At 42.7% G+C, this 25,806-nt stretch overlaps 1 protein-coding gene across 3 annotated transcripts in view; it reads right to left on the bottom strand.

Moving 5' to 3' along the window:
• Positions 1-25,806, bottom strand: part of SGSM1 (small G protein signaling modulator 1) — a 291,384-nt gene that overhangs the window by 217,489 nt on the left and 48,089 nt on the right. For all 3 annotated transcript variants that reach the window (XM_073672889.1, XM_073672894.1, XM_073672899.1), the window contains exon 3: positions 1,043-1,118. In XM_073672889.1, the coding sequence (XP_073528990.1) occupies positions 1,043-1,118 (76 nt within the window). The remainder of the gene's footprint in view (positions 1-1,042; positions 1,119-25,806) is intronic.

Below are 25,806 nucleotides of genomic sequence, written 5' to 3'. Positions count from 1 at the left end.
CTTCGTTGAATCCAGCATTTCCCCTAAGTCATTCTGTCCTCAGATTACATTTCAAAACCCAGTTGACAGATTCCCTTTGAAAGAAACCTGTCAGGCAATTGGATGGATGGATGGACAGAAGACCCCCGCAAATTTCACACTGGGTCAATATGGTAAATACTGCAGCTTCTTATGAGTGGGTGATATATAAAAATAGACATTGTCCTTAACATTTTGATAAGATATGGAAGCCTTGGTTTGATTTTCCTTTGATTCACATTAGTCCTCTGGTGACGTGGCATATTCTCGCATGATTTAAGTAAGTGATATTTGGTGCCTGAAATGGGTGTCTTATGCTTTTGGTTAAGATATTAGACCCACTGTATTTAAGGGCAGGGTTGACTTTCCCAGATAGTATTAATGGGCAATGAGAAATGCTGTGTGTTCTTTTGTTCTTCAATAAAACGAGTTTTTTAAAAAAAAAAAAAAAAAAAAAACACACAATCTTAGGCCTCATTCAAACATCTGTTTTTCACGTACATGTTCTAAATGTGTTTTTCAAGGATAAAATATGCACCCATTATAATCTAAAGCTGTTCACATATTTGTATTTTTTGTGAACCATGTGTCCACAAAAAAAAACAAAAAAACACAGAGACCAAAACACGAGTCAGATTAAAATTACCCATACAAGTCTATGCGTCCCTGAGATTCACTGGCAGCTCTTTTTTCTTCATAACAGAAAATTCAGTGATGAAAAACTCATGGTAAAAACTGACACACTGAACAAACTGCTGCTGAAAACCACTGATCTTTGAATGAGGTTTTAGGCTGCGTATCATTTCCTCAGTTGTAACCAAAAAAAAGTTCACCGTTTGCAGCGATTTTCTAAAATCAAGTAAAAAATGTTGCATTTTTACCACAATTGCATGAAAAAAATGCACCACAAGAGTGAAATGTGAGCGAGGCGGTTACACGGGTCAATAGCTGAATTACAAATCTACATAATTACTGTTTGCAGCATCTAAAGATGTTTTATGTAGCACAGGACTTGACACCTTACCACAGAAAGAGATGATGTGACTGCTGTCTTCATGCACAAATTTCCTTGTAACTGCTTCTTCCATAATTTGTTTAACCTACAAATGAGAAAAAAAAAAAAAAAGTTGAATATAGATTGGAAAATACATTTTTCGGTATTGCTGGACATGGCATCTGTGCAGCAATGGTGATATGTAGCAGTCAATATTTTAGAATCACAATATGTTGTAATAACTATTCAGCATGCAGTTAAACATATCTTTTCAACCAAATGATTCCTAAACAGTCAGCACATGGGCCCGCACTGGTACAGATGGCTAAACTCTAGTTTATAACCAAGGAAATTTTCAAATACAAGGCTATGGATAGACACGATGTACCTCACTCTTCTCTATTTTTTGGTAATTTTTCCTTATATCTAGCAATTAAAGGGTTATCCTACCCTCTACAAAAAAAAAAGTAATCCACTATTCATAGGATGGGGCATATCTTGCTGAGGATATGATCACTGTGACCCCCAGTGCTCGGGATGAGAGATCTGGAACCTTGTCCTGAATTGAGAGGAGGGGCGAAGTGTCTATGGGACTGCCAAGTACAGCACTCTGCTTTTTCTATCAGTCCCATATAAAATCAGTGTAGCGGAGATTGATCATGCAAACTGGTGCTCCATTGAAGACAGGATTTCAGGATAGCTTGGAGTCTCAGTGGCCGAATTGCCAGCAATCAGCAAGTTATCCCTTATCCTATGGATTTTGTTCTCACTAAGGATAAGCTCTCAATGATGTGTGGTATATTGCCCTCTACCCATTTAGAGCACAACGATGCTAGACCAGCCCAAGAGGACGAGTGTAGGGAGTCAGGAGGATTGATGGTCATCCAAACACGATCTATCCAAGGTAATGCTCTAGACGCAGTGTGTTAAGGTTATGTCTACAGATGTCTATGCCCCCAAACTGTAGCATAGCAGACGTCTGAAAGCGACCCCATTCTAAGGAAAAATTAATTTCCCAAAATATTTTCTACATGAATAGCCCCAATTTAACGCCGCCATCTGAACATACATTACTAACTTCAGCTCCAAAATCCACACATGAAAAACTTCTTCAAATATTCTTTGAATAAGTTTCCTATTAGTTTCAAATGGAAAGCACGCGAATAATGCATATGGTGCTCTTTTTTTCCACATGGAATATAGGAGCCACTTGTCAATTCCTGAGGCATCTTTGTTTAAAAAAAATGCTCTACACTTGACTTTTGAAACAACTGAAGCAAAAATAAAAAAAAAGCAACCTCCAAACACCAAAAATGAGTCTAAAACCATAGTTCTTTTAAGAATTCCTCTTTACATGGAGATTTTAGCCTGAAAAATCCACATAAAAAGACTGAATATACCCTTTCTTTTGCATTTTCCAGCATTAGGCTCTATTTTGACAGCCCAGTTGCAGCCATTAAACAACCACTGATCAGTTATGTGTATGTATGCTGATTGGTAGCACTTTAATAGCCGGTTTAGAAAGACCAAATGCACTTACATGCAATTGTTCTGTACGCATAGAATGAGAATATCATTGTTTTTGGCAGCACGTGCCCTGTTTACATATGATCATGTTTCTTTGGGTGATTGTCGGCCTGTTTACACAGGCTAATAAAGGGAATTCCTAGGAACACTTTTTTTCAATTATTGGTCAGTGTAGTAAATGGGCCCTAAGGGTTCACATGATGCAATTGCACTGCATTTTTTTTTTTTTTGCACAATTGTTCCAAAATTGCTGTAAAACTGATAATTTTTCCCCGATCTTGGAAAATCATAAAAATGCTGACTCGGCTTTGGGGAGCGCCCATCATAAAGTCATGATGCAATGATGTCAGAGGCCAACTCAGCACCAGAAGTCCCGATGTAGAGCGAAGCAGGCTGGAGATAATGTGTATGATGTAGGCAGATGAGAACCAGACGGTAGGTCGTGGGGCACATGTATAGTGAGGACAGTATCATTATTAATTATTTTTTTTAACCTTTTGCCAGACATGTATGGTTCAGCAAAATAGCAACCACAGCTGTCCGCCAATTTGCTAAATTCGGACAGAGTGAATAGCAAAAAAAATATGTATTCTGGAGTATACGAATTTTTCAACACTTAGACATAGAAAACGTATGAAAAAAATATAGTAGAAAAAGACCTGAATGGACCATGTGGCCTGTTTCTGACGTCAATGTTCTGTTTCTATGTCTGTTTCATGTAACAGTTATTTATACACATCAAGGCTTTACACGGTATAAACAAAATGATCTAGAAGCGGCCTATAGCACAGGTGTCTTCTCAGACGCACTCAAACTAAAACTGCAATTTGCTTTTAGCTGATGCTTTGATGAATGTCACAAAGGAAAATAAGTAAGAAAAACACTTTTGTTCTAGAAATGTAATAGTTTTTATTACAAACAAGATGTATTTGTGATTTCTTGTGAAAGAACTATTACTAGTAATAGTCTTGCTCATTAGTGTTGAAAAACAACTAATAGTATATACTATGGGCTGCAAATTAGGTTATATAATATCTTGCATCCAATGCACAGACATTCATTACATTACTATTATAAAACAATCATCAACGTTGCTGACATTACTACTAACATGCTTATTTGTCATTTTGAAAGCAAATGACTATAACCCCTTAGGTCAAGGTCATAACAAAGGATAAAAACAGTATGTGCACTGCATTGCACTGATCTAAGTACAGTAAAACATTCATAGGTCAGTTATTGCATATTTTAGACAATTAGATAAAGTAAACCCTGAAGATGACACAAAAGGGCCTTAGGACCAGCACATATTTTTATCAGCTATTTAGATTGCATAGCTTCTTTACTTCTCTGTACAGTTGCAATCAAAATTATTCAATTCCCATTGCAAATTAAGTTTATTGGCAAAACATTACTAACTTTCTGGTCTCCGCAAAAAAACATTGAAAGAAGAACAATTTATGTAGCTCAACACAACTAATATAACAAGGGGTTTTCTCCAAATTCAACACAAAATGTCACTTTTAATAACTACTGCAGTCTCAAAATTATTCAACACCTTCATGACGAGTGTCTTTAGTACTTAGTAGTGCACCTTTGGCTGTTATGATCTGCTGCTAAAGCCTGAAACTGGTTTCTGCCAGCGTTCCTGAGAAATTTAGGCCTGTCACCATAGGCAATGACCTCAAGTTTTGGTAATATCCTTGGATTTGCTGTAACCGCCTTCTTAAATCCCATCAAAGATTTTTTTTTTCTGAAGTTCAAGCCAGTCGACTATAGGCCAGTAGTTAAGAATCTTCAAGGACTCAAGGACTTCTGAAACTAAGAACTAGTGGACTTTGAGGTTTGTTTGGGATTATTGTCCTGCTGGAAGGTCCAATGATGTCCAAACTACAATTTCCTCACAGATGGCATGAAGTTTTCTCCTAGGATTTCCTAATGCTTCATTGAAAACTGAATATGTAGCGGTACAGCATTTTGTTCTTATATTTCTTTTTGAGGCACTTAGGTAACCATACACGTCAATACTGCTTAAATTGTGGAGAAACTGTTGAAAAAAAATCTTAGAACTTAGTTTTCATATTTTTTAGCTTTATATGATTAGCAGACCTCAAAAATGAAACCTGTGTTATTCCAGCACTCAATTATTTTTGTTATTTTGTTGTATTACAACAACACGTACAAGTAATGAACACAGATAAATATACATATGTAATATACCAACAGGCACTAGAAATAGGCTGTTCTTAGTCCTTAAATTCAGGGATCTCCATGACATACATTTCAAGGGGTTTTTTTTACATCAAAGGGGAAATAAGTGCTTAACAGGAAGTTCATATCAACAGCTACAACTATAGTTTACAGACTAAGGCTATGTTCACACAAGTGTTTTTTTCTGCTGCAAATCTGGAAAACAGAGGAGTAAAAAAAGAAGGTTTTGTTGTGTTTATAGTTGCACTTTTTTCTGCATTTTTTTGACCACCTATTACTTCTTATGGGTGAAAAAAAAGCAGCAAATACGCAGCATGCGCACTTGTTGAAATCCCGCGCTTGCGCACTATGTACTGTCAGCCATGCTTGCGCAATGTGTATTGTAAAAGCGCAATCGGCTCCCGCGCTCCCAATTGCGTGCACTGCACATGGACTTTGATAGACTGTGATGCGCAGAGGTTTCGGCGCATGCGCACACAGTTAGTGAAGCTGGGAATTAAACACAACTTGACTGCGCACGAGCGGGAGCCGATCAAGAATGTGCCAGCGCGTCTTTACAATACACATTGCACAATGCAGTGAAGAACACCCCTATGACTAAACGAGCAGGTATGATATAAGTGTATAAAGTAATTTTTACAAAAGATTATAGTGCCGATTTTAGTGCAAAAAGTGAACACTCACTAACAACAACCTGGGGGCAGTTTACATGCTCCAACTGACATGACAGCTTCCCTTTAAAAACTTAAAAAAAATAAATGTCATGCCAATTTTTTTTTACAAAGACTTTATATTGTCCCCTTTGTAATATGCATTTTTTTTAGGTGATTCTTTAGTTCTATCTAGAAGTCTACAGTTTAAAAAAAAAAGAGAAAAAAATCCATAGATAGCCACAAACTGAAGTGCATTGTATGTTTTATATTCCAATGTAAACTTTAAAGACCTCTGGCTTCAGCACTTTTTGCTCCCATGTATACTCTTAAAATACATAAAAAACCACCATGAAAAACATTTGTAAAACCAGTGTAAGAGATTTTCTATTGATTTAGTGAACATAATTCTAGTGTCAGCTAACCAAAAGATAGGTTCCAGGGAATCTGTCAGTAGGTTGAACCCTCCTAAACCGTCTATATGGGCATGTGTGTCATAAGAAGCTGAATAAATTCATACCTTGATATCTGCGATCTGATGTCTTATTCCAGAGAAATCCATGTTTTTATAATATGTAATTGAGCTGTTCCAGGCTATGGGACAGACAGTGATCTGCATGAGAATCTGCCTCCAGAGATTATTTAAAATAAAAGGGGGAGATACCAGTGTGAAACAAGTAACTAACACACTACAGTTGAACTAAAGTTTGTTTCATAAACGTGTTAGCAGCTGCAGCTTTCACAGCTCTGCTGTATTGTAACAATATTGTTACCCTGTCTACCTCAGAGATGGAAGCTGAGAGGAACCTGCAGATGTATCAGGTATAATCACACACAGATCAGGAGAGCAGAGAGCGGCCATTACACATCATACTGGTAACACTGGTAACATTTACGCATTTACACATCTCCTTGGTAACATACCTTTTCATTTAAAATAAGCTCTGGAGGCAGATTCTGATGCAGATCAGTGTCCGGCCCAATCTGGAACAGCTCATTAACATATAAGAAAAACGTGGATTTCTCTGGAATAGAACATTGGATCAGAGATATCAAGGTATAATTTTATTCAGCTTCCTGTGACCTGCATGCCCATATAGATGGCTTAGGAGGGTTGATCCTACTGACAGATTCCCTTTAAAAAAACTGTGCTTAGGCTCTGAATCCTGAAACCCTCACTGATCGTGTACCGTGTACCATAGCATATCTACTTCAATGGGACAATAGGCAAGTAGCCATTCCGACCTTCCCATAAAAATGTATAGCGCATAAGCACTACTGTTCCATTCAGAGCATGGGCTTAGAGACCTCTTGGGATTTATGGGGGTCTCAGTGGTTTGGTGGAAAGGCGATATATGCATTTAATGAAATCAATTAAAAGCCATTTAAATTGCTTTAGCTAGGCTTCTGTAACACAGAATTATATTGAGCTAGCAGTAGAATTAAACTACTGCCAAATATTCTTTATACAATCAATATGGTTTAATGTGTCTAATACAAACTGACATTTGAATAAATTACTGCATGGAGCGCAACTTTTATGGTACACAGCTGAAAATATTACTAACGTTGAAGAATCACAAAGATACACTGTCTATTCTATACGTTCGTTTACACTGTGGAATATGCAGTGTTCAACGACTGCAGACCGTCAGCAAGCTGCTATTGCTATCGGCAGCACAAGTCCTGATTTTTTTTTAAACACAATATGCTCTAGGTATTCAGGTTTTTACTTAACTGAAAAAAAGAACATTAAAAAAAATTGTGAAAGAACATAAGTTATTAGAAACGCCTGATAAAAAAAAACTGCCAAAAAAACTGTGCACATGAAAAGCCTTATGGTGTCTTAGAAAAATAAATCTCAGCAAATTTTCATTAATTTGTCTTTAGTTATGAAAACAAAAACTGACAGATTGACACAAATTGACTAATTGTGATTAATGCGATCCAACTGTAATTAAAAAATGTTTCAGCACCTAGTAGTACATAGATTAGCCTGTTACCCAGTTAACACCCCCACAAGGACAACTTCTGAATAGATTTCTTACACAAAGTGGTAATTCTTGAACTGCTGGGAATAAATTAAACAATTATTACACGTTGAACTCCAAAACCTCAGTCCGCTGGAGAATGACTAGTCAGATTTTCTTCCTGTCTGTACTATAATAACAAACATGTTAAATACCGAACTTGTAGCCTTAATACCCAATTCTATTTACTAGAAACGCTTATAAAATCTAAAGCCCCCGTCTCACATAGCGAGATCGCTAGCGAGATCGCTGCTGTGTCACGGTTTTGGTGACTCACCAGCGACCTCACCAGCGATGTCGCTATGTGTGACACTTTGCAGCGATCAGGCCCCTGCTGTGAGGTCGCTGATCGCTGCAAAGTGTCCTGGACCATTTTTTGGTCCTTGCCCTCCCGCTGGTCAGCACACATCGCTGTGTGTGACCAGCGGGAGCAGCGATCAGGCTGGTAACCATGATAAACATCGGGTTACTAGGGGCACACGCACACCTAGTAACCCGTTGTTTATCATGGTTACGAGCCTGCTAAAGTGAGCGGTAAACTCCCGCTCACCGTAGCAGAGTGGTAACCATGATAAACAACGGGTTACTAGGTGCGGGTGTGCCCCTAGTAACCCGATGTTTATCATGATTACCAGCCTGCTCCAGCTTCAGCAGGCTGGTAACCGGAGCAGGACATCGTGGAAAGATTCTTTCCACGATGTCGCTGCTCCCCTGATCGTTGGTGAGTCTGCCTGTTTGACAGCTCACCAGCGACCACATAGCGACGCAGCAACGATCCCTGACAGGTCGTATCGTTGTCGGGATCGTTGCAGCGTCGCTAAGTGTGACGGGGCCTTAATATGTGCATCTACCAAGGCTTTGAAAGATACTTTCTCTCTATCCTTTCAATACTTAAGTATGAAACTGCACACAAACAGGGCTCACAAAGGGGAAAGCCTGTTAATGGGGTTGTTCACTAATGAACAATGTCAATCATGCTCTCCGAGTAATGCGTTCACCAGTGATCTTGTGACATTGTCTATGTCACGTGAGTGATGAAGCTTATCAGCACCCACTGATTGGCTGCAGCCTTCACAATTGCATCTGATGGAACTGTTTCGTTTGACAGAGTTGTCAAGGCTGCAGCACATCAGCAGCCAATGATAGACAAAGTCACAAGATCACTGAGGACACAGGGCTTGGTAGAGGTGTGAAGCTGATCTGAGAGGGAAGTATGCTTTTTTCCAATTTTATTCAGCACAGTGATGAAATTAAAAACAGGGTTTCCTCGTGCTGGATAAAGCCTTTAAAGGGTTACTCTCCTCTTCTAAAGTTATATCGCTAAGATATAGTATCACCCTACGAAAGGTGAGAGTCTAAGTTTGGAGGCCCACCTATCCTCAGAAAGGAAGGGGCTGTTGATAAATTCACTGTCAGATCCAATTGGACTGATGTAAATAAAATTAAAATTTAACTTGGTCTATTTATACTAAAATCACGAACAAACCCCTATGTACATAATTGTTAAAAAGGCCAGATAATTGTATAGAGCAGCACTAATTTATTGCTGCTGTACAGTCCCTATATTTAGCTTGTTGCTGATCAAACAAGTGTATTGACGGTTTATATACATAACACCAATATACCGTATTTATTCGGTCGCCCATGACAGCACCACGTGAGAGAGAGGATCCGCCCATCAAGGACAGGAAACCTACAGGTTAAAAAGGGCGGCCCTCTCCTCCCGCCTCAGTTTAGGTTTCCTGTCCATGATGGGGGACCTCGCAGGCTTACCTGCAGAAGATGGACTCCTGTCCCAGAGAGGGCCACAGCAGGTGGTTGGAGCCGATCCGTCCCGGTCCTCCAGAGACGCCACGGTAGGGCTCAGTGAGGCGCGTCCGTGAGCGTTGTGGCGGAGGTAGATGTCCGCCAGGTGTGGGGCCGCTAGCGGGCTTCCTCCCCCCGCTACAATTTGCAGGAGATCCAGGTCGCGCCAGCGGGGCACGTGACAGGCGCGACCTTCTGACGTGACTTCCGGTGCGCCGGGCAGGAAGTCCCTGTGACGTCACCGGAAGGGGCAGAGCTCGTTTGAATTTTGCGCGCGAGCAGCTGAACGCCGGGGGATTAAAGACCTGGCGGCGAGGAGCCCACCTGGAACCCACCTGGCCACCTGGGGAGGAAGACCAAGGAGCAGGTAACGCCCTCCTGGGTAAAAAAAAAAAAAGAAGAACACACACCCACACATGGTACCGGTATGGCCAGTATATAAAGTGTCTGGTAACATACAGAGGTGCTTCCCAGCCCATTCTTACACTGTAAGCTATGGAAGATTCACAAGAGCTGTCACCTAGGCAACAACATCTGCTGCAGGAGCAGCCCTCTGGGGAGCCCTCACAACTAGTGGCGCAGGGTCTGGTCGTTCAGCTAGAAGAGCTACCACTAAGAGCAGGAAGGACTGTCCGGTGCGGCGTGATTCCTCGCCATGCATGCTGGATTCTTCTGCTTCTACGGTACCGAAGGTTCTGTGGGGTGAGTGGAATCTTCGTGAAAGTTCTACTAATGTTTCCTCCTTCTTTCTATCTATAACTTTCTTTTAGAGCAAGAAATGTTCCTCGAAATCCAAGCACAGAGAGTGTGCCTTATGCAGCTGTCCACTCCCTGATTCATATAGCAAAAGGTTATGCCAGCTTTGTATCAGCAAAATGAAGTCGGAGGAAACCCCAGATTTTTCCCTAGGCCTAAGAACTTTAATAAGGGAAGAAATAGGCAAAGCATTGCAGGGTTCAGAGTCTGGGCATATTCCTCAAGAAACCCAGCCGGGTTCAGACTCTGAGCTATCGGTCGCTTCCTCCTCCGCCTTCTCTTCCTCTGACAGTGAGCCAGATAGACAGTGCTTCCCCCTGAAGGAGGTCGATGCCCTAGTAAAAGCCGTCCGATCTACAATGGGGATAGTGGACACGAGGATAGAGAAGTCAGCTGAGGATGTTATGTTTGGTGGTCTGGGGCTAAAGAAAAGAAGGGTCTTTCCAGTAAATTCAAAGGTGAAAGACCTTATTGATAAGGAGTGGAGAAAGCCTGACAGGAAGGGTAGTGTTCCTCCATCCTTTAAAAGGAAATATCCGTTTGAGGATGCTATGTGTTCCTCCTGGTTACAAGCACCCAAGCTGGATGTTGCTGTTACCAAAGCAGCGAAAAGAACTTCCCTCCCGTTCGATGATATGGGTGCATTGAGAGACCCCCTAGACAGACGGGCTGATACTTTCCTGAAAGGGGCATGGGAGACAGCTGCGGGAGCACTGAGACCAACAGTAGCAGCTACCTGCACGTCCAGAGCCCTGATGGTGTGGCTTGAACAGCTAGACAGTCAGTTGAAGGATGGGACTTCTAGGAAAGACATTATTTCTTCCCTTCCACTGGTTCAGGGGGCGGCAGCTTTTCTTGCTGATGCATCTGTGGACTCGGTGAGGTTGGCAGCAAAGTCAGCAGCACTGTCAAATGCAACTCGGCGAGCCTTGTGGATTAAAAGCTGGCCAGGGGATTTACAGACTAAGTCCAGACTGTGCACAATCCCGTGCGAAGGGGAATACCTCTTTGGTCAGACCATGGACGACTTATTGGAGAAAGCGGGGGACCCTAAGAGGGGGTTTCCATCAGTACCTCTACCCTCCTTTAAGAGATCGTTCCGGAAGAGGAAATTTTTCCGGAAGAGATAATTCAGGGAGCAAGACAAGTCTGACGAAAGAGGTCGAAAAGGTAGAGGTCTACTCTTTGGTCCGTCTCCAAAAATTGAGCAGAAGCCAGGGGATACACAATCAGCCCAGGTGGGAGGGAGATTGTCATTTTTTGTCCCAAGATTTCTCATAGTAATTGGATTTTAAGCCTGATTAAGTATGGTCTTAAATTTCAATTTAAAGCATTGCCTCATAAAAGATTCATGGTTGTTCCCTCCAGTTCTTCCCCAGAATGCCAGGCTGCCTTCGTTTCGGAAGTACAAACCCTAATAAGAAAGCACGTCCTGATTGAGGTTCCGGAGGCTGAAAAGGGTCTTGGTTTCTACTCCCCGCTCTTCTTGGTTCCGAAACCGGATGGAAGTTTCAGGACAATCATAAATCTGAAATCCCTGAATAATTTCCTTAAAATACACACCTTTAAAATGGAGTCTTTAAAATCCGTAATAAAGTTACTTTTTCCCCACTGCTATATGGTAGTGCTCGATCTAAAAGATGTGTTTTACCATATCCCAATTCATAGTGATTATCAGAAATACTTGAGGCTGGCCATTGAAATTGACGGGGTGGTTAAACACTTTCAATACACTGCACTCCCCTTCGGTTTAGCTATAGCCCCGCGGGTTTTTACTAAAGTAATGGCGGAAGTTATGGCCCATGTAAGAGAAAGGGACATTCTAATTATCCCTTACCTGGATGATCTCCTGATAGTGGGGAACTCGTTGGTTCAGTGCGAGACCCACCTGCAGGAGACCATGTCAGTCTTAAAGAGCTTGGGGTGGTTTCTAAATTTAGAAAAGTCTAGACTATCTCCACTCAAGGTACAACAATATCTAGGGGTCATATTAGATCCCAGGAAACAGCTATGTTGTCTTCCAGAAGAAAAAATTGATAGAATCCGGGAGTTGGTAGCACAATGTATGCGTAAACCTTCTATGTCACTCCGTAAGGCCATGTCACTATTGGGAACCTTCACCTCCACTTTTCCTGTGGTTCGTTGGTCACAATTGCATTCAAGAGCTTTTCAGTGGGATGTGTTGAACAATAACGCAGCTTTAGAGGGGCATCTAGACCGTAAGTTTACGCTAGGTCCTAGTGCCATATGGTCCCTTCGTTGGTGGTTACGACAAGACAATCTTGCTAAAGGGGTTCCCTGGGAATGTAGTCCAACTGCAGTCTTGTCCACTGATGCAAGTGCTACAGGTTGGGGAGCTCACTTTGAAGGGAAATTAGTGCAGGGAATCTGGTCAAGCAGTGAGCGACAGATGTCATCAAATGTTAAGGAGCTTCTGGCGGTGCAGCATGCGTTCAACGAGTTCCTTATATATTTACAGGGCCAGCATGTCCGTATACTCTCGGACAATCAAGTCACGGTAGCTTACATAAACCACCAAGGGGGAACCCGCTCAAGAAACTTGATGAGGGTAGCGAACGCACTTCTGCTGAAAGCCGAAGATCATTGTCTCTCTCTTTCGGCTACTCATCTAAAAGGGAAGGAAAACATCACAGCGGATTTCCTCAGCCATACTTCTGTATAAGAGGGCGAGTGGTCCCTAAATACACAGATATTCTCCAGAATCGTAGAAATGTGGGGCCTTCCGACTGTGGACTTATTCGCAACAAGAGCCAATCGGAAAGTGGGAAATTTTTGTTCCTTAGACCCCAGAGAAGGACCCCTGGCAGTGGACGCCTTCATGGTTCCAGGGGAGGAGTCCTGAGGTGATAATTTGCATATTCCCACTGCATTTTGGGGTAAGTGAAGAGTCTCCGCGAGCTCAAAGAACACTGGATTTTGGCTGTTGGAGCTGAAAAGAGGACAAGCTTTTTTTTTTTTTAAGCTTTTTTCACTGTTTTCAGAACATTAACAATAAGAACATGGAAGAGTCCAGGAGCCATTTGGTGAGCTGCATATCCTGCTACATGTTCACAGACTTGCCAGTGGAAAAACCAAACTTCACATGCCAGAAATGCAAGCTTGTGTCCCTGTTGGAGGAAAAGTTGCGAAATCTAGAAGAGAGGTTAACTACCTTGAAAATCATTAAGGAAGGTGAAGAGTTCTTAGACAGAGCAGAATTATCTCTTCATGATTCAGAAAGAGAAGAAATTCGAACTGCACCTGACGAAACAGAGGAATGGAAGCATGTGACCCACAGAAGCCGGAGGATAGAGAGGCAGTCAGCACCCATACTGCTCAGGAACCAGTACCAGGCTCTCACGCAGGAGAACCATGAAGAAATACAGCAAAATAAGACTTTGCCAGCAATGAATAACCTTGTAAGCCCTCAGAATCCTCCTGGATGGAGAAAGAAGAATGTTATGAAGAAAAAACGGAGAGTGGTGGTCATGGGGGATTCCCTGTTAAGAGGAACAGAGGCCGCTATCTGCAGACCAGACATAACCTCAAGAGAAATGTGCTGTCTTCCAGGAGCAAAAATTAAAGATGTGTCTGACAGGATATCAAGACTCTTCAGACCTACAGATCACTACCCATTCCTGCTAATACATGTGGGGACAAATGACACCGCAAGAAAGGACCTGGAAACCATCTGCAGTGACTTTGAAGACTTAGGCAAGAAAGTGAAAGAATTGGGAGCGCAGGTGGTCTTCTCATCCATCCTCCCAGTGGATGGCCATGGAACAATGAGGTGGAATAAGATTCTACAGGTGAACAACTGGCTACGTCGATGGTGCCGTCAACAAGGATTTGGATTTCTGGATCACGGAATGAATTACCTATACGATGGACTACTTGCTAGAGATGGGGTGCACCTTACGAAGACTGGAAAACATGTATTTGGAAGTCGCCTTGCTGCACTCATCAGAAGAGCTTTAAACTAGAACAATGTGGGAAGGGAAGCAAAAGGCCAGAAAAAGCCATACAGCTGACAAATACTATTGAGATCTCTGCTACTGGAAGTGGAAAGAAAGAACAAAGACAAAAAAATCTAAATAATAAAAATATGGGAGGAAGAGAAACCAATCACAAACTAAAATGTTTTTATACAAATGCACAAAGCATGGGCAACAAACAAGGAGAATTGGAACTACTAATGCAGGAAAAGGAATATGATGTCATTGGAATCACTGAAACTTGGTGGGACGATACACATGATTGGAATAAAAGGCTAAAAGGATACAACTTATTTGCAAGAAACAGACTTGATAAACGAGGAGGAGGTGTCGCATTGTATGTTAGAAAAGCGTATATCTGCACAGAGATTGAAGCTTCAGAGACTGGGAGTTCTGTGGAAACTGTTTGGGTAAGAATACAAGGAGAGAACAACGGAAAGGACACCATTGTAGGCATTTACTACAGGCCACCTGGGCAAGCTGAAGATATGGATGAACTCTTTATGTATCAAATGACCAAGTTCTCCAAAAAATATGACGTAGTGGTCATGGGAGATTTCAACTATCCAGACATTTGTTGGGAATCTCTCTCAAGTAAAGCTAACAGGTCAAGCAAATTCTTATCCTCTCTCGCTGACAACTTTATCTTCCAAAAGGTAGGGGAGAAAACAAGGGGATCTGCTACTTTGGATCTAATCCTTATAAACAGGGAGGAAATGGTTGAGGAGGTAAAGGTGGCTGGGACCCTAGGAGGCAGCGATCATGCTATTATAGAATTTTGGATAACTAGAGGAGGAAGACATGTGAAGACTCAGACTTCAAGGTTAGATTTTAGAAAGGCAGATTTTAAGAGACTCAGAAAGAGAATAGGAGGGATCCAATGGCTGGATGTCCTTAAGGACAAAAATGTCCAGGAAGGATGGGAAATTTTTAAAAATGAGATTCTCAAAGCACAATTGTTAACAATCCCGAAAAGTAGGAAGAATGGGAAGCATTTAAGGAAACCAGGATGGATGAACACAGAACTTAAACACATGCTAAAAAGAAAGAAAGGTTTATTAAATGGAAAGAGGGAGGCATATCTAAAGAAGATTATAATGCAGTCTGCAGATCCTGCAGGGCACGTATCAGGTTAGCTAAAGCTGACAATGAATTAAGGCTTGCAAGAGATGTCAAAAGCAATAAAAAAGGATTTTGGGGGTATGTCAAAAGTAAAAGAAAAGTCAAAGATGCTATAGGATTTTTACAGGATGAAAATGGAGAAATGGTAAGAGAGGATGTTGAGAAGGCCGAACTTTTTAATTCCTATTTTGCATCTGTTTTCTCTCAGAAAGAAAATGTAACATCAACTGATCTTCACTGTCCTTTTAAAGGAATAGAGGAATCCAAGTTATCTGTAAACAGAAAGATTGTGAGGGAATATTTAGCTAACATAAATGAGTTCAAGTCTCCAGGTCCAGATGAATTACACCCCAGAGTACTGAAGGAGATCGTAGAAGAAATTTTAGAACCACTCTCCATAATCTTTGAAAATTCTTGGAGAACAGGAGAAGTCCCAGAAGACTGGAGAAGAGCAAATGTTGTTCCTATCTTCAAAAAGGGGAAGAAGGTGGACCCAGGGAACTATAGGCCGGTGAGTCTGACTTCTATACCAGGAAAGATCTTTGAACAAATTATTAAACAACATGTATGTAAGTACATGGATAAGAATGAAGTGATTAACCAGAGTCAGCATGGGTTTGTAACTAACAAGTCATGTCAGACTAACTTAATTTCCTTCTATGACAGAATCACTGACTGGGTGGATCAGGGAAATGCTGTAGATATAGTATATCTTGACTTCAGCAAAGCATTTGACAAAGTATCTCACACCATCCTTATTGAAAAAATGACCAAGTATGCAATGGACCAGGCAACTGTTAGGTGGATTCATAACTGGCTTAGTGATCGGACTCAAAGGGTGATTGTAAATGGCTTCACATCCAGCTGGATGAATGTCTCAAGTGGGGTACCACAGGGCTCCGTCCTGGGACCTGTATTGTTCAACATCTTTATCAATGATTTAGATGAAGGAATTGAGGGTAAACTGATTAAATTTGCTGATGACACAAAGCTAGGAGGGATAGCTAATACTAGAGAAGAGAGAGAGAGGATTCAAAAAGACCTAAATAAACTGGAGCAGTGGGCAGCAACCAACAGAATGGTTTTTAACAGGGAAAAATGCAAAGTACTACATCTGGGCAATAAAAATGAAAAAAGCATATACAGAATGGGAGGAATAGAGCTAAGCAACAGTACATGTGAAAAAGACTTAGGTATACTAATAGATCATAGACTGAACATGAGTCAACAGTGTGATGCAGCAGCAAAAAAGGCAAATACAATTCTGGGATGTATTAACAGAAGCATACAGTCTAGATCACGTGAAGTCATTATCGGTCTTTACTCCTCTTTGGTCAGACCTCATCTGGAATACTGTGTACAGTTTTGGGCACCACATTTTAAAAAAGACATAGACAAACTGGAGCAAGTTCAGAGAAGAGCGACCAGAATGGTGACTGGTCTGCAAACCATGTCCTATGAGGAACGGTTGCAGGATTTGGGAATGTTTAGCTTGCAAAAAAGAAGACTGAGAGGAGACTTAATAGCTGTCTACAAATATGTCAAGGGCTGTCACATTGTAGAAGGATCATCTTTATTCTCATTTGCACAAGGAAAGACTAGAAGCAATGGGATGAAACTAAATGGGAGGAGACACAGATTAGATATTAGAAAAAACTTTTTGACAGTTAGGGTGATTAATGAGTGGAACAGGCTGCCACGAGAGGTGGTGAGTTCCCCTTCAATGGACGTCTTCAAACAGAGGCTGGACAGACATCTGTCTGAGATGATCTAGTGAATCCTGCTTTGAGCAGGGGGTTGGACCAGATGACCCAGGAGGTCCCTTCCAACTCTACCATTCTATGATTCTATGATTCTATGATTCCCTGGAGATTTCCTCTGGCATATGCCTTCCCTCCCATGATCCTGCTCCCAGCGGTGATAAGAAAGATCAGGGCAGACTAGGCCAGAGTGATACTCATATGCCCCTTTTGGCCCAAAAGACCGTGGTTCCCTTGTCTCCGGAAGATGTCCATATCAGATCCCTGGGTTCTTCCGGACCTCCTCACTCAAGGGCCACTTTCCCATCCTCCAACCCCGAGTCTACATTTGACGGCGTGGAATTTGAGAGGGTGTTATTGACCAACAAAGGATTCCCCGCAAATGTAGTGAATACTCTCCTGGCTAGCAGAAAATCTGTTACCACCCGTATTTATGCCAGGACCTGGAGGAAGTTTCTGTCCTTTGCAGAAGTTAAGGTGGAGGAGGGGCCCCCTATTGGGAAAATTCTGGAATTTCTGCAGCGGGGCTTAGAATTGGGTCTCACTACCAGTACCTTGAAAGTACAGGTGTCGGTGTTGGGAGCTTTATTTTCCTCCAATATTGCAGATAACTATTGGATTGTCCATTTTATAAAAGCTTCCTTTAGGTGTAGACCCATTACCAAAGTAAAGATGTCTCCCTGGGATTTGAATTTTGTCTTAGATGCCTTGACCAGTCCTCCTTTTGAGCCACTAGATTTAGTCTCCCCCAAAATTATTTTCCTAAAGACGGTCCTGTTAGTAGCCCTAACTTCAGCCAGGAGAGTTAGTGACCTACAGGCCCTTTCAATATGCCCTCCATTTACGCAAATTCTGGACGATAGGATTATATTAAAAACTGATCCAGCCTTTCTTCCTAAAGTGGCCACTCGATTCCATAGAACCCAGGAGATAGTTCTCCCGACTTTTTGCTTCCCGCCCAAAAATCAAAAGGAGGAGAGACTTCACACTTTAGACGTTAGGAGGTGCGTACTAAAGTACTTAGAAGTATCACGCGGCTTTAGAAAGGATAAGTCCCTATTTGTATGCTATCAGGGGGCTAGAAAGGGTTGTAAGGCCTCAAAGGCTACAATCGCTAGATGGATCAAGGAGGCCATTTCCCTCGCACACTCCTCAGGGGATAAAGAGATACCGGAGGGATTGAGGGCGCATTCTACCAGAGCGGTATCAACCGCCTGGGCGGAGAAGACAGGGCTTTCCATTGAGGAAATTTGTAAGGCTGCCACTTGGTCTTCTCCCTCTACTTTCTATAGGCACTATAGATTGGATCTGGGTGGCTCTGCAGATCTCACTTTCGGGAGAAGGGTGCTTCAAGCTGTGGTCCCTCCCTAATTTCCTTCGTCTCTGTAATTCTCTCACGTGGTGCTGTCATGGGCGACCGAATAAAGCCTTAGTTACTTACCGGTAACGGGATTTTTCGGAGCCCATGACAGCACCTTTATATTCCCTCCCTTCACTGGTGTTGTGCACTCCCGTAGATTTGATTTCTTTTTGTGCACCCTTGCGGGAAATTGATGAAAAGTAATGTACTTAATGTGATTATGTTTTGTCATAACTAACCTTGGCGGTACTCTCATGCTCTGTTAACTAAACTGAGGCGGGAGAAGAGGGCCGCCCTTTTTAACCTGTAGGTTTCCTGTCCTTGATGGGCGGATCCTCTCTCTCACGTGGTGCTGTCATGGGCTCCGAAAAATCCCGTTACCGGTAAGTAACTAAGGCTTTTTCAGACTATAAGACGCACTTTTTTCCTCCAAAATTTTGGAGGAAAGTGGGGGGTGCGTCTTATAGTCCGAACATATGTTCTGTGGGTGGTGGGGGGGCTGGGGGCGAGCAGCAACGGGGGGATGAGCGGGGAACAGGAGGCAGCAGCCGCCTGCTGCAGCTTTCCCTCAGCCTGCTGCTAAAGAAAATGAATATTCCCTGCTCCCAACGCCCATGGGCAGGGAGAGCAGGGAATATTAATTTTCCTCAACAGTGCGCACACTGTAGCCGCAGCGCGGCTTCTGCTGAGGCTGGTGGTCTGTGTGCCCACTATTAAAGCACATGAATATTCGCTACAACCCACTCCCATGGGTTGTAGTGAATATTCATGGTCTTTAATAGCGGGCATACTGACCGCTGAGCGCAGTAGGGGCTCAAGGGGTGTCAAGCATACCAGGATTAAGGGGTGCCATGTATACCAGGGATGGGGGAATCAAGGGGTGCCAAGTATACCAGGGATGGAGGAATCAAGGGGTGCCACACATACCAGGATGGGAGAATCAAGGGGTGCCACACATACCAGGATGAGGGAATCAAGGGGTGCCATACATACCAGGATGGGGGATCAAGGGGTGCCATGCATACCAGGATGGGGGATCAAGGAGTGCCATGCATACCAGGATGGGGAAATCAAGAGGTGCCGTGCATACCAGGAAGGAGGGGTGCCATGCATACCAGGATGGGGGAATCAAGGAGTGCCATGCATACCAGGATGGGGTGCCATGCATGATAATTCACCACTTATAGAGCTTTTTCAATACCATGTTAATAATTGGCATTGTTCATTATTGATCATACCCTGCAGTTATGTATATCAAAATAGTCAGCGCCGTCATATATCGACACGCCTCCATTCAATATCATTGTTATAGTACGCCTTATACATAAATAATATTACAAACTTCATATAGAAATAAGATTATTCAAACCTGATTATCATCATTTGAGTTATCCATTTTTTTGGGATTTCATTTATTATTTAGATGGATATGTAACGGGATGTATACGGTTCTGGGTGGTGGTTACACACAACCCCCAATTGGTATTATGAAGGACAGGAACAAGATCTCACCCATTATTGGTTCATCAACACGAAGAGAGTACCTCAGGGTCTGGGCAAATCAAGCTTCAATAAAAGGGGTAAATGAAAGGGACTCAATCCCCCAGGTATAAAATGTACGTAAACGATAAATCCACCTGCATTCTTTTTGTAGTAGGAACTGATCCCAGTTCCTTCCTCTCGCTGGTGGACGTATCACTTCCACCACTTAGAATCGGAGTTCAAATGGGTTAGGGGAATGTTTCTCCAGCATGTGTCATGACAATGTGGTGTCCTCCTTTCGTCTGATGTATCCAATATGTTCGAGAATTTGTCAACGAAATTCTCTTGCTTAATTGAGAGGACATCCACATGTTGCCATAAAAATGACGCCTTTTGTTCTACAATTGGCGAACTCTTGATTACTGTAGACTTCCTTTGTGGTGGCACTTTCAAATGTTTTGGTCCTTGTTATATATTCACAAGCTCTGCATCCGCTACATTTGAATGTACCTACACTTTTGTTGGTTAACCAAGTATAATCCGATTTTGGTTCCATAAAATGATGACCAAAATCTAACAGAATGCTAAGACATAGGATAATAGTGTAACATCCCTTGCGGCGTGCTTGCATGGTGCACCACCTCCCACCATGCAAGACCGCAATCTTACCTGTCAGTCCATGCTGCACTCTTTGCTCCAGTACCAGCTGTGTCCATGTCTCTTGTCTGATTGCTTAGGGCGTCGGCGCAGCTTTCTGCTGGTTTCTTATAGCTACTGTGTGCACAGTCCTAATGAATCCCCAGCCTATTGCTGTGAGTCACTGGATACTTAAACCCCCTCCACCCAGTAGGAGGTGCCTGAGCAACACTTTCACTCAGTTTGTCTTTTGCAACTGAGTTGCCAGGTCCTGTCCTGTATCTAGTCTGTTCTGCCACCCTGGGGGCTGAGTACCCAGGGACCTTACCTGTATCTCGGACTTCTAGTCTGTTTCTGCCACCCTGGGGGCTGAGTACCCAGGGCCGCTACCTGTATCTTTTTCCTGGTTCAGTTCCTGTCTGAACAGTGTCCTAGCCCGTTACTTGTTTCTCTCTATGTCTGTGCCTTCCCTTTTCCTGCAGTGTCTGAACCTGCACCTAACTCCAACTCGTTGTCTCTGTACTTCTGTTTGTGAGTTTTGTGTCCACTCGCTACTTCATTTTAAGTACCTTGTGTGTATCTGGTTCTGCTGGTCCCCTTTCCCTGTCTCCGTATCTACCTCCTGTGTTCTAACCATCTTCCTGTATTTTCTAGTCTGTTCCATGTGAACAGAGCCCTGTCCTGTCTGCCTTCACCTTCTACTCTGTTCTGCTCTGCTTGTTCACCGCACCTGCGGTTTTGCTCCGCTCTGTTTGTTCATCGCACCTGCGGTTTTGCTCCGCTCTGCTTGTTCACCGCACCTGCGGTTTTGCTCCGCTCTGCTTGTTCACCGCACCTGCGGTTTTGCTCCGCTTTGCTTGTTCACCGCACCTGCGGTTTTGCTCTGCTCTGCTTGTTCACCGCACCTGCGGTTTTGCTCTGCTCTGCTTGTTCACCGCTCCTGCGGTTTTGCTCTGCTAGTCCACCGCACCTGCGGCTTTGTTCCTGTATCCCAGTCTGTACTGGTCCCTATCCAGCCTGCGTTCATACCTGCCAGTATCTGCCTGTCTGCATACCAGCCGTGCCTGTGAGCACCCGCCTGTCTGCATACCAGCCGTGCCTGCCAGTACCCACCTGCCTTCATACCAGCCGTGCCTGCCAATACCCACCTGTCTGCATACCAGCCGTGCCTGCCAGTACCCACCTGTCTATATGCCAGTCTAACCTGCCTGTTCCTACATTCCCCGAAGTGGGTCAACAGCTGTGACCGGGGTCTGACCTGGTGTAGCACCTGGTCCCTCTGCTCGGTTCCTCCCTGGTTCACGGAGTCGACTGAGCCGCCGTGCTACCTTGGTCGGACCGGGTTGATACTTAGTTACGCCCCTCCAGGCACTCCTCGGTTCATGGTCCAGTGGGATCACTAATCACGCCAGTCAGTCAGTCAGTCAGTCAGTCAGTCAGTCAGTCAGTCAGTCAGTCAGGGTGCGAGCGTAACAAATCGCTGAATACTAGTATCATCAGAATTAATGGTAATTGAGACAACAAGCCATGTGCTTGATGCTATACAAGTGTAAGTATTAGGTAGTGTCCACAAATATATATAGTAATTCATCAGACTGAGAAACAAGCAGATGAACACTACAATGATGGTTTTCTAATGTAAGGTGTTTTACTGAATAACACTGGGTGGCAAACTATTAGTTGTTTGCACCTTAATAATATATATCGGTGTTATGTATATAAACCGTCAATATACTTGTTTGATCAGCAACAAGCTAAATATAGGGATTGTACAACAGCAATAAATTAGTGCAGCTGTATACAATTATCTGACCTTTTTAACAATTATGTAAATAGGTGTTTGTTTGTGACTTTAATACAAATAGACAATAAAAGTTAAATTTTTATTTTATTTACATCATTCCAATTGGATCTGACAGTGAATTTATTTGATAATTAATTGGGGACACTTAAATATTTAATATAACTGTGAAACAAGGAAGGGGCGGCTGCTCTGATTTAGCACCACATTCGCTTCACTCTTTTTCCTGCACAGCGGTGTTCATCCCGAAGGGAGGAAGTGAATACGGCTAGCTGGAATTCCCTGCACAAATAGGACATGGGAACACTGCACTAGATTAGCTCTGCTGCCCATTCATTCTCAGAATGGTTTAAATCACACCTCCTCTGATTCTGAACTTTGATAGAAAAAGGCCATAACACTGTTATATACTCAACTTGTACTGCTCTGCTTTCCAGACATTCCTATATAGGGGTTAAAGGGTGAATACCGTAGTGCTGCTGTACCCTGCTAATTAGATTGGCTTGCACATACTATCTGCCCAAGTAAGCCCACTTTTCAGCTGACAGATTTCTTACAAGCTGAGAATACCCCTCTGCAACTCATGAAGCTGACCTGAGCCATGCTTTGTGCTGATGCAAACCAAAATATATCTGTCAACTGATTGGTGCCTCTGTGTATCTAATACTCAAATTAAGTGCCAAGATTTCTTCTCTGCTTTTTTCTCATAAATAGTATAGGTACACTTCACTTCCATCTGAATACCGGGCTTCTGGGCTCTGGAGACTAGGTCATCAATATCAGATAGGTAAGAGTCAGACACCCGGCACCACCACCAATCTGCGGTTTGCAACACCAACAGAAGCCATATGCAAACAGTGAATGGAGCAGACAAAACAGCTCAGTACACTGTGTAGTGGCTACTGCCAGGTACTGCGGCTCAGCCCCTTTTCATATAATAAAAGCTTATCTGCAGTATCTGGCAGCTGTCACCAAATAGTGTGATGGAGCTGGGATGTTGTGGTAACAGCACAAATTTGAATAAAACTTGTTTTCCTCGGTCATACAACTACTATTACCATCAACCTGGGTATGTTTAGACTGCTTTACCCCTCACATATCTAGTGGTGTCAGCAGTTTTGAGGCATCGCTGCTGACAACGCACCTTAATGGGCTTTTCTGCCATCAGATTCCACCTTTTTATTGGTTGGTCCTCTCCATGCCCCACATCACTGTATAATGGTGTCTGATGGACGTCCTGCTGACAGGACAGGGCTGCAAGTCTGCATGAAACTCCACAGTCATGTGATGGGTAGATAGGAAGAGTGAGAAGGAGCCACTTACAGTAATGCAAGTGTATTATATAATGTTGAATTGGGGTATGAAGGTGTGACTAATAAACAGGACACCTGATTAAACAGGACGCCTGACTGCACAAAACTCCTTCAGCTAAAATCCAAAAATGAAAACAGATATACCCCAATGTTATAGTTCGCTTTGAAACAGCTCTCTTCTATAGTCTTACTGCAAAAGAAATAATTTCCCATCTAGCGGCATATAGTAAATCCGGAAATTAATACCTCACACGTAAGGACTGAATGCAACAAGATGATAAGGCATCTGTGGGGTAGATGTCTTACGCAATGATTTTTGATTATATATACCTGTTCGTCACCAGGCAACTGGTGGTCTTTCAGTGCTTGGCGGATGTGTGTTAGATTTAATAACGCTGATGAGTGTTGCTAGGGAGCACTACTTATCAATGTTTCACATTTATAGGTGTCTGCAACAGTTATAGCATTTCTACCTAACAGCATGCCAAAATATTTATTAGCTATTCTATTTACAAAAAAATGATCATATTCAGAAGAGTATATGTAATACATTAAATAAGAACCAAGTTAAAGAACATAAATTAATGAACTGGTCAGTATTTTACATCAGTATTTGTAAACCAAAACCAGGAGTGGGTGAAAAATACAGAAGTGGTGACGGGTTTCTATTATACTTTTCTCTGATTGTTCCACTCCTGATTTTTACTTACAAATACTGAGGTAAAATACTGACCAAATACTGAACGTGTGACTGTGCCCTAGAGACGATGAGACGGACTGCAGGAAATGGGGTCTCCTCCTATAAGGTTAAGCGGTTACTCTCTTCTGTGTCAGTAACACATCACTTCTGTGCGATTCTAAACATATTCTCTTCCTTACTTCTTCTATGATCCTGTCTCCATCAATACTCATTGTAAAAAAAACAAAGGAAAAAACGAGTAAAAAACAGACAGACATATTCGATCCAATGCCCCTGTCAATTTTACAATTAGCGTTAAAACTCCATTTTTCCCTGTGATTTTATGAATATCCTATAAAAAAGGCATAATTTTTACATTGATTTTTGCTTAATCGTGGCAAAAAAATTACCGTATTTTTAGGACTATAAGACGCATTTCCCCACCCTACCCCAAAATTTTGGGGGGAAATTGGAGTGCTTTTTATAGACCGGATGTAGTTTACCCGGGAGGGGGGGGGGGGGCGACGGCAGGAGTCGGGCGATATTGCAGGCGAGATGCTGCGGGTCCTGTGCTTGAAGGAGGGGATGTCTGGAGGTGCGACGCTGCGTGTCCCAGGGAGCCCCCACACTTCCATGTTTTCTCAGTGTCGATATCTCAATCTGAGCAGGCGTGGCATAAAGAACATAGAAGTGCGGGGGCTCCGGACTTTCAAAAAATGCTGGCGGAGCCCCTGCACAGCTGAGGTCTGTCAGACACCCCCTCTTACCACCCTGGGACACACAGCGGGTGGGACTCTCAGCATCACCCCGCAGCGTCGCACCTCCGAACACCTCCTGTGTCCCCGCCGCCCCTCGCCGGTAAGCTGAATTCGGACTGTAAGATGGACCCCTATTTGATGCATTACATTTTCTTCACTATTTTCCTCCTGAAAATTTGGGGTGTGTCTTATAGTCTGAAAAATACGGTACATTTTTATTGTGTTTACTGCAGAATTGCAGTAAAAATATGTTTTTTCTGCCGCAATTTTCACAAAATCATAGCAAAAAGATGAAGTTTTAGTGCTAATTGTAACACTGAAATATGCAAAGGGTGGGAAGAGGAAGAACATTGAACAACCTTCCAAAAACCTAACATTGCATCATGGGAAAAGTGGGAATAGAAGTACTGCCAGTATAGTATTGGAGAAGTGCAAGTTGCTGAGCAGAGGCACTGGGAGGCTTGCAGTGTAAATAATCATATGGCTGCACAGAAAGACCTTGAAACTGGAGCAGAATATGAGACTTTTATTGAAAAGTCAGTTACACTTTAACCATCAGAAGATCATTTGAAATTTTATTGTAAGGTCAGTTTTTGAGTGCAGAAACCAGACATTAAGGTCTAGAAGAGAGTTATAGTAGTCCAAGCTATCCAGAAATTTAAGGCTGAGGGGAAGATTAAAGACGGGTCAGTATTTAGCAGGCCAGAACAGGTCAAGTACTGGTTTTGTCAGTAATCTGGTTATACCAGCATGTTTAAAGGATTGGGGAAAGATATCAGAAGAAAAAGATATGTTATATGATCAGAAAACCACAGCTCCAACACTGTGTACTTTCAGCTGCTGCAGGACCTGGTAACAACTGATCTCAGGGGTACCAAATGTTGGAACACCAACAATCTGATATTGAT

Source organism: Phyllobates terribilis, unplaced genomic scaffold (genome assembly GCF_046119375.1).
Source record: "Phyllobates terribilis strain yellow unplaced genomic scaffold, ASM4611937v1 Scaffold_1__5_contigs__length_1240528914, whole genome shotgun sequence".
NCBI classification, from domain to species: domain Eukaryota; kingdom Metazoa; phylum Chordata; class Amphibia; order Anura; family Dendrobatidae; genus Phyllobates; species Phyllobates terribilis.
This window is presented reverse-complemented; position numbering and strand designations above follow the sequence as displayed.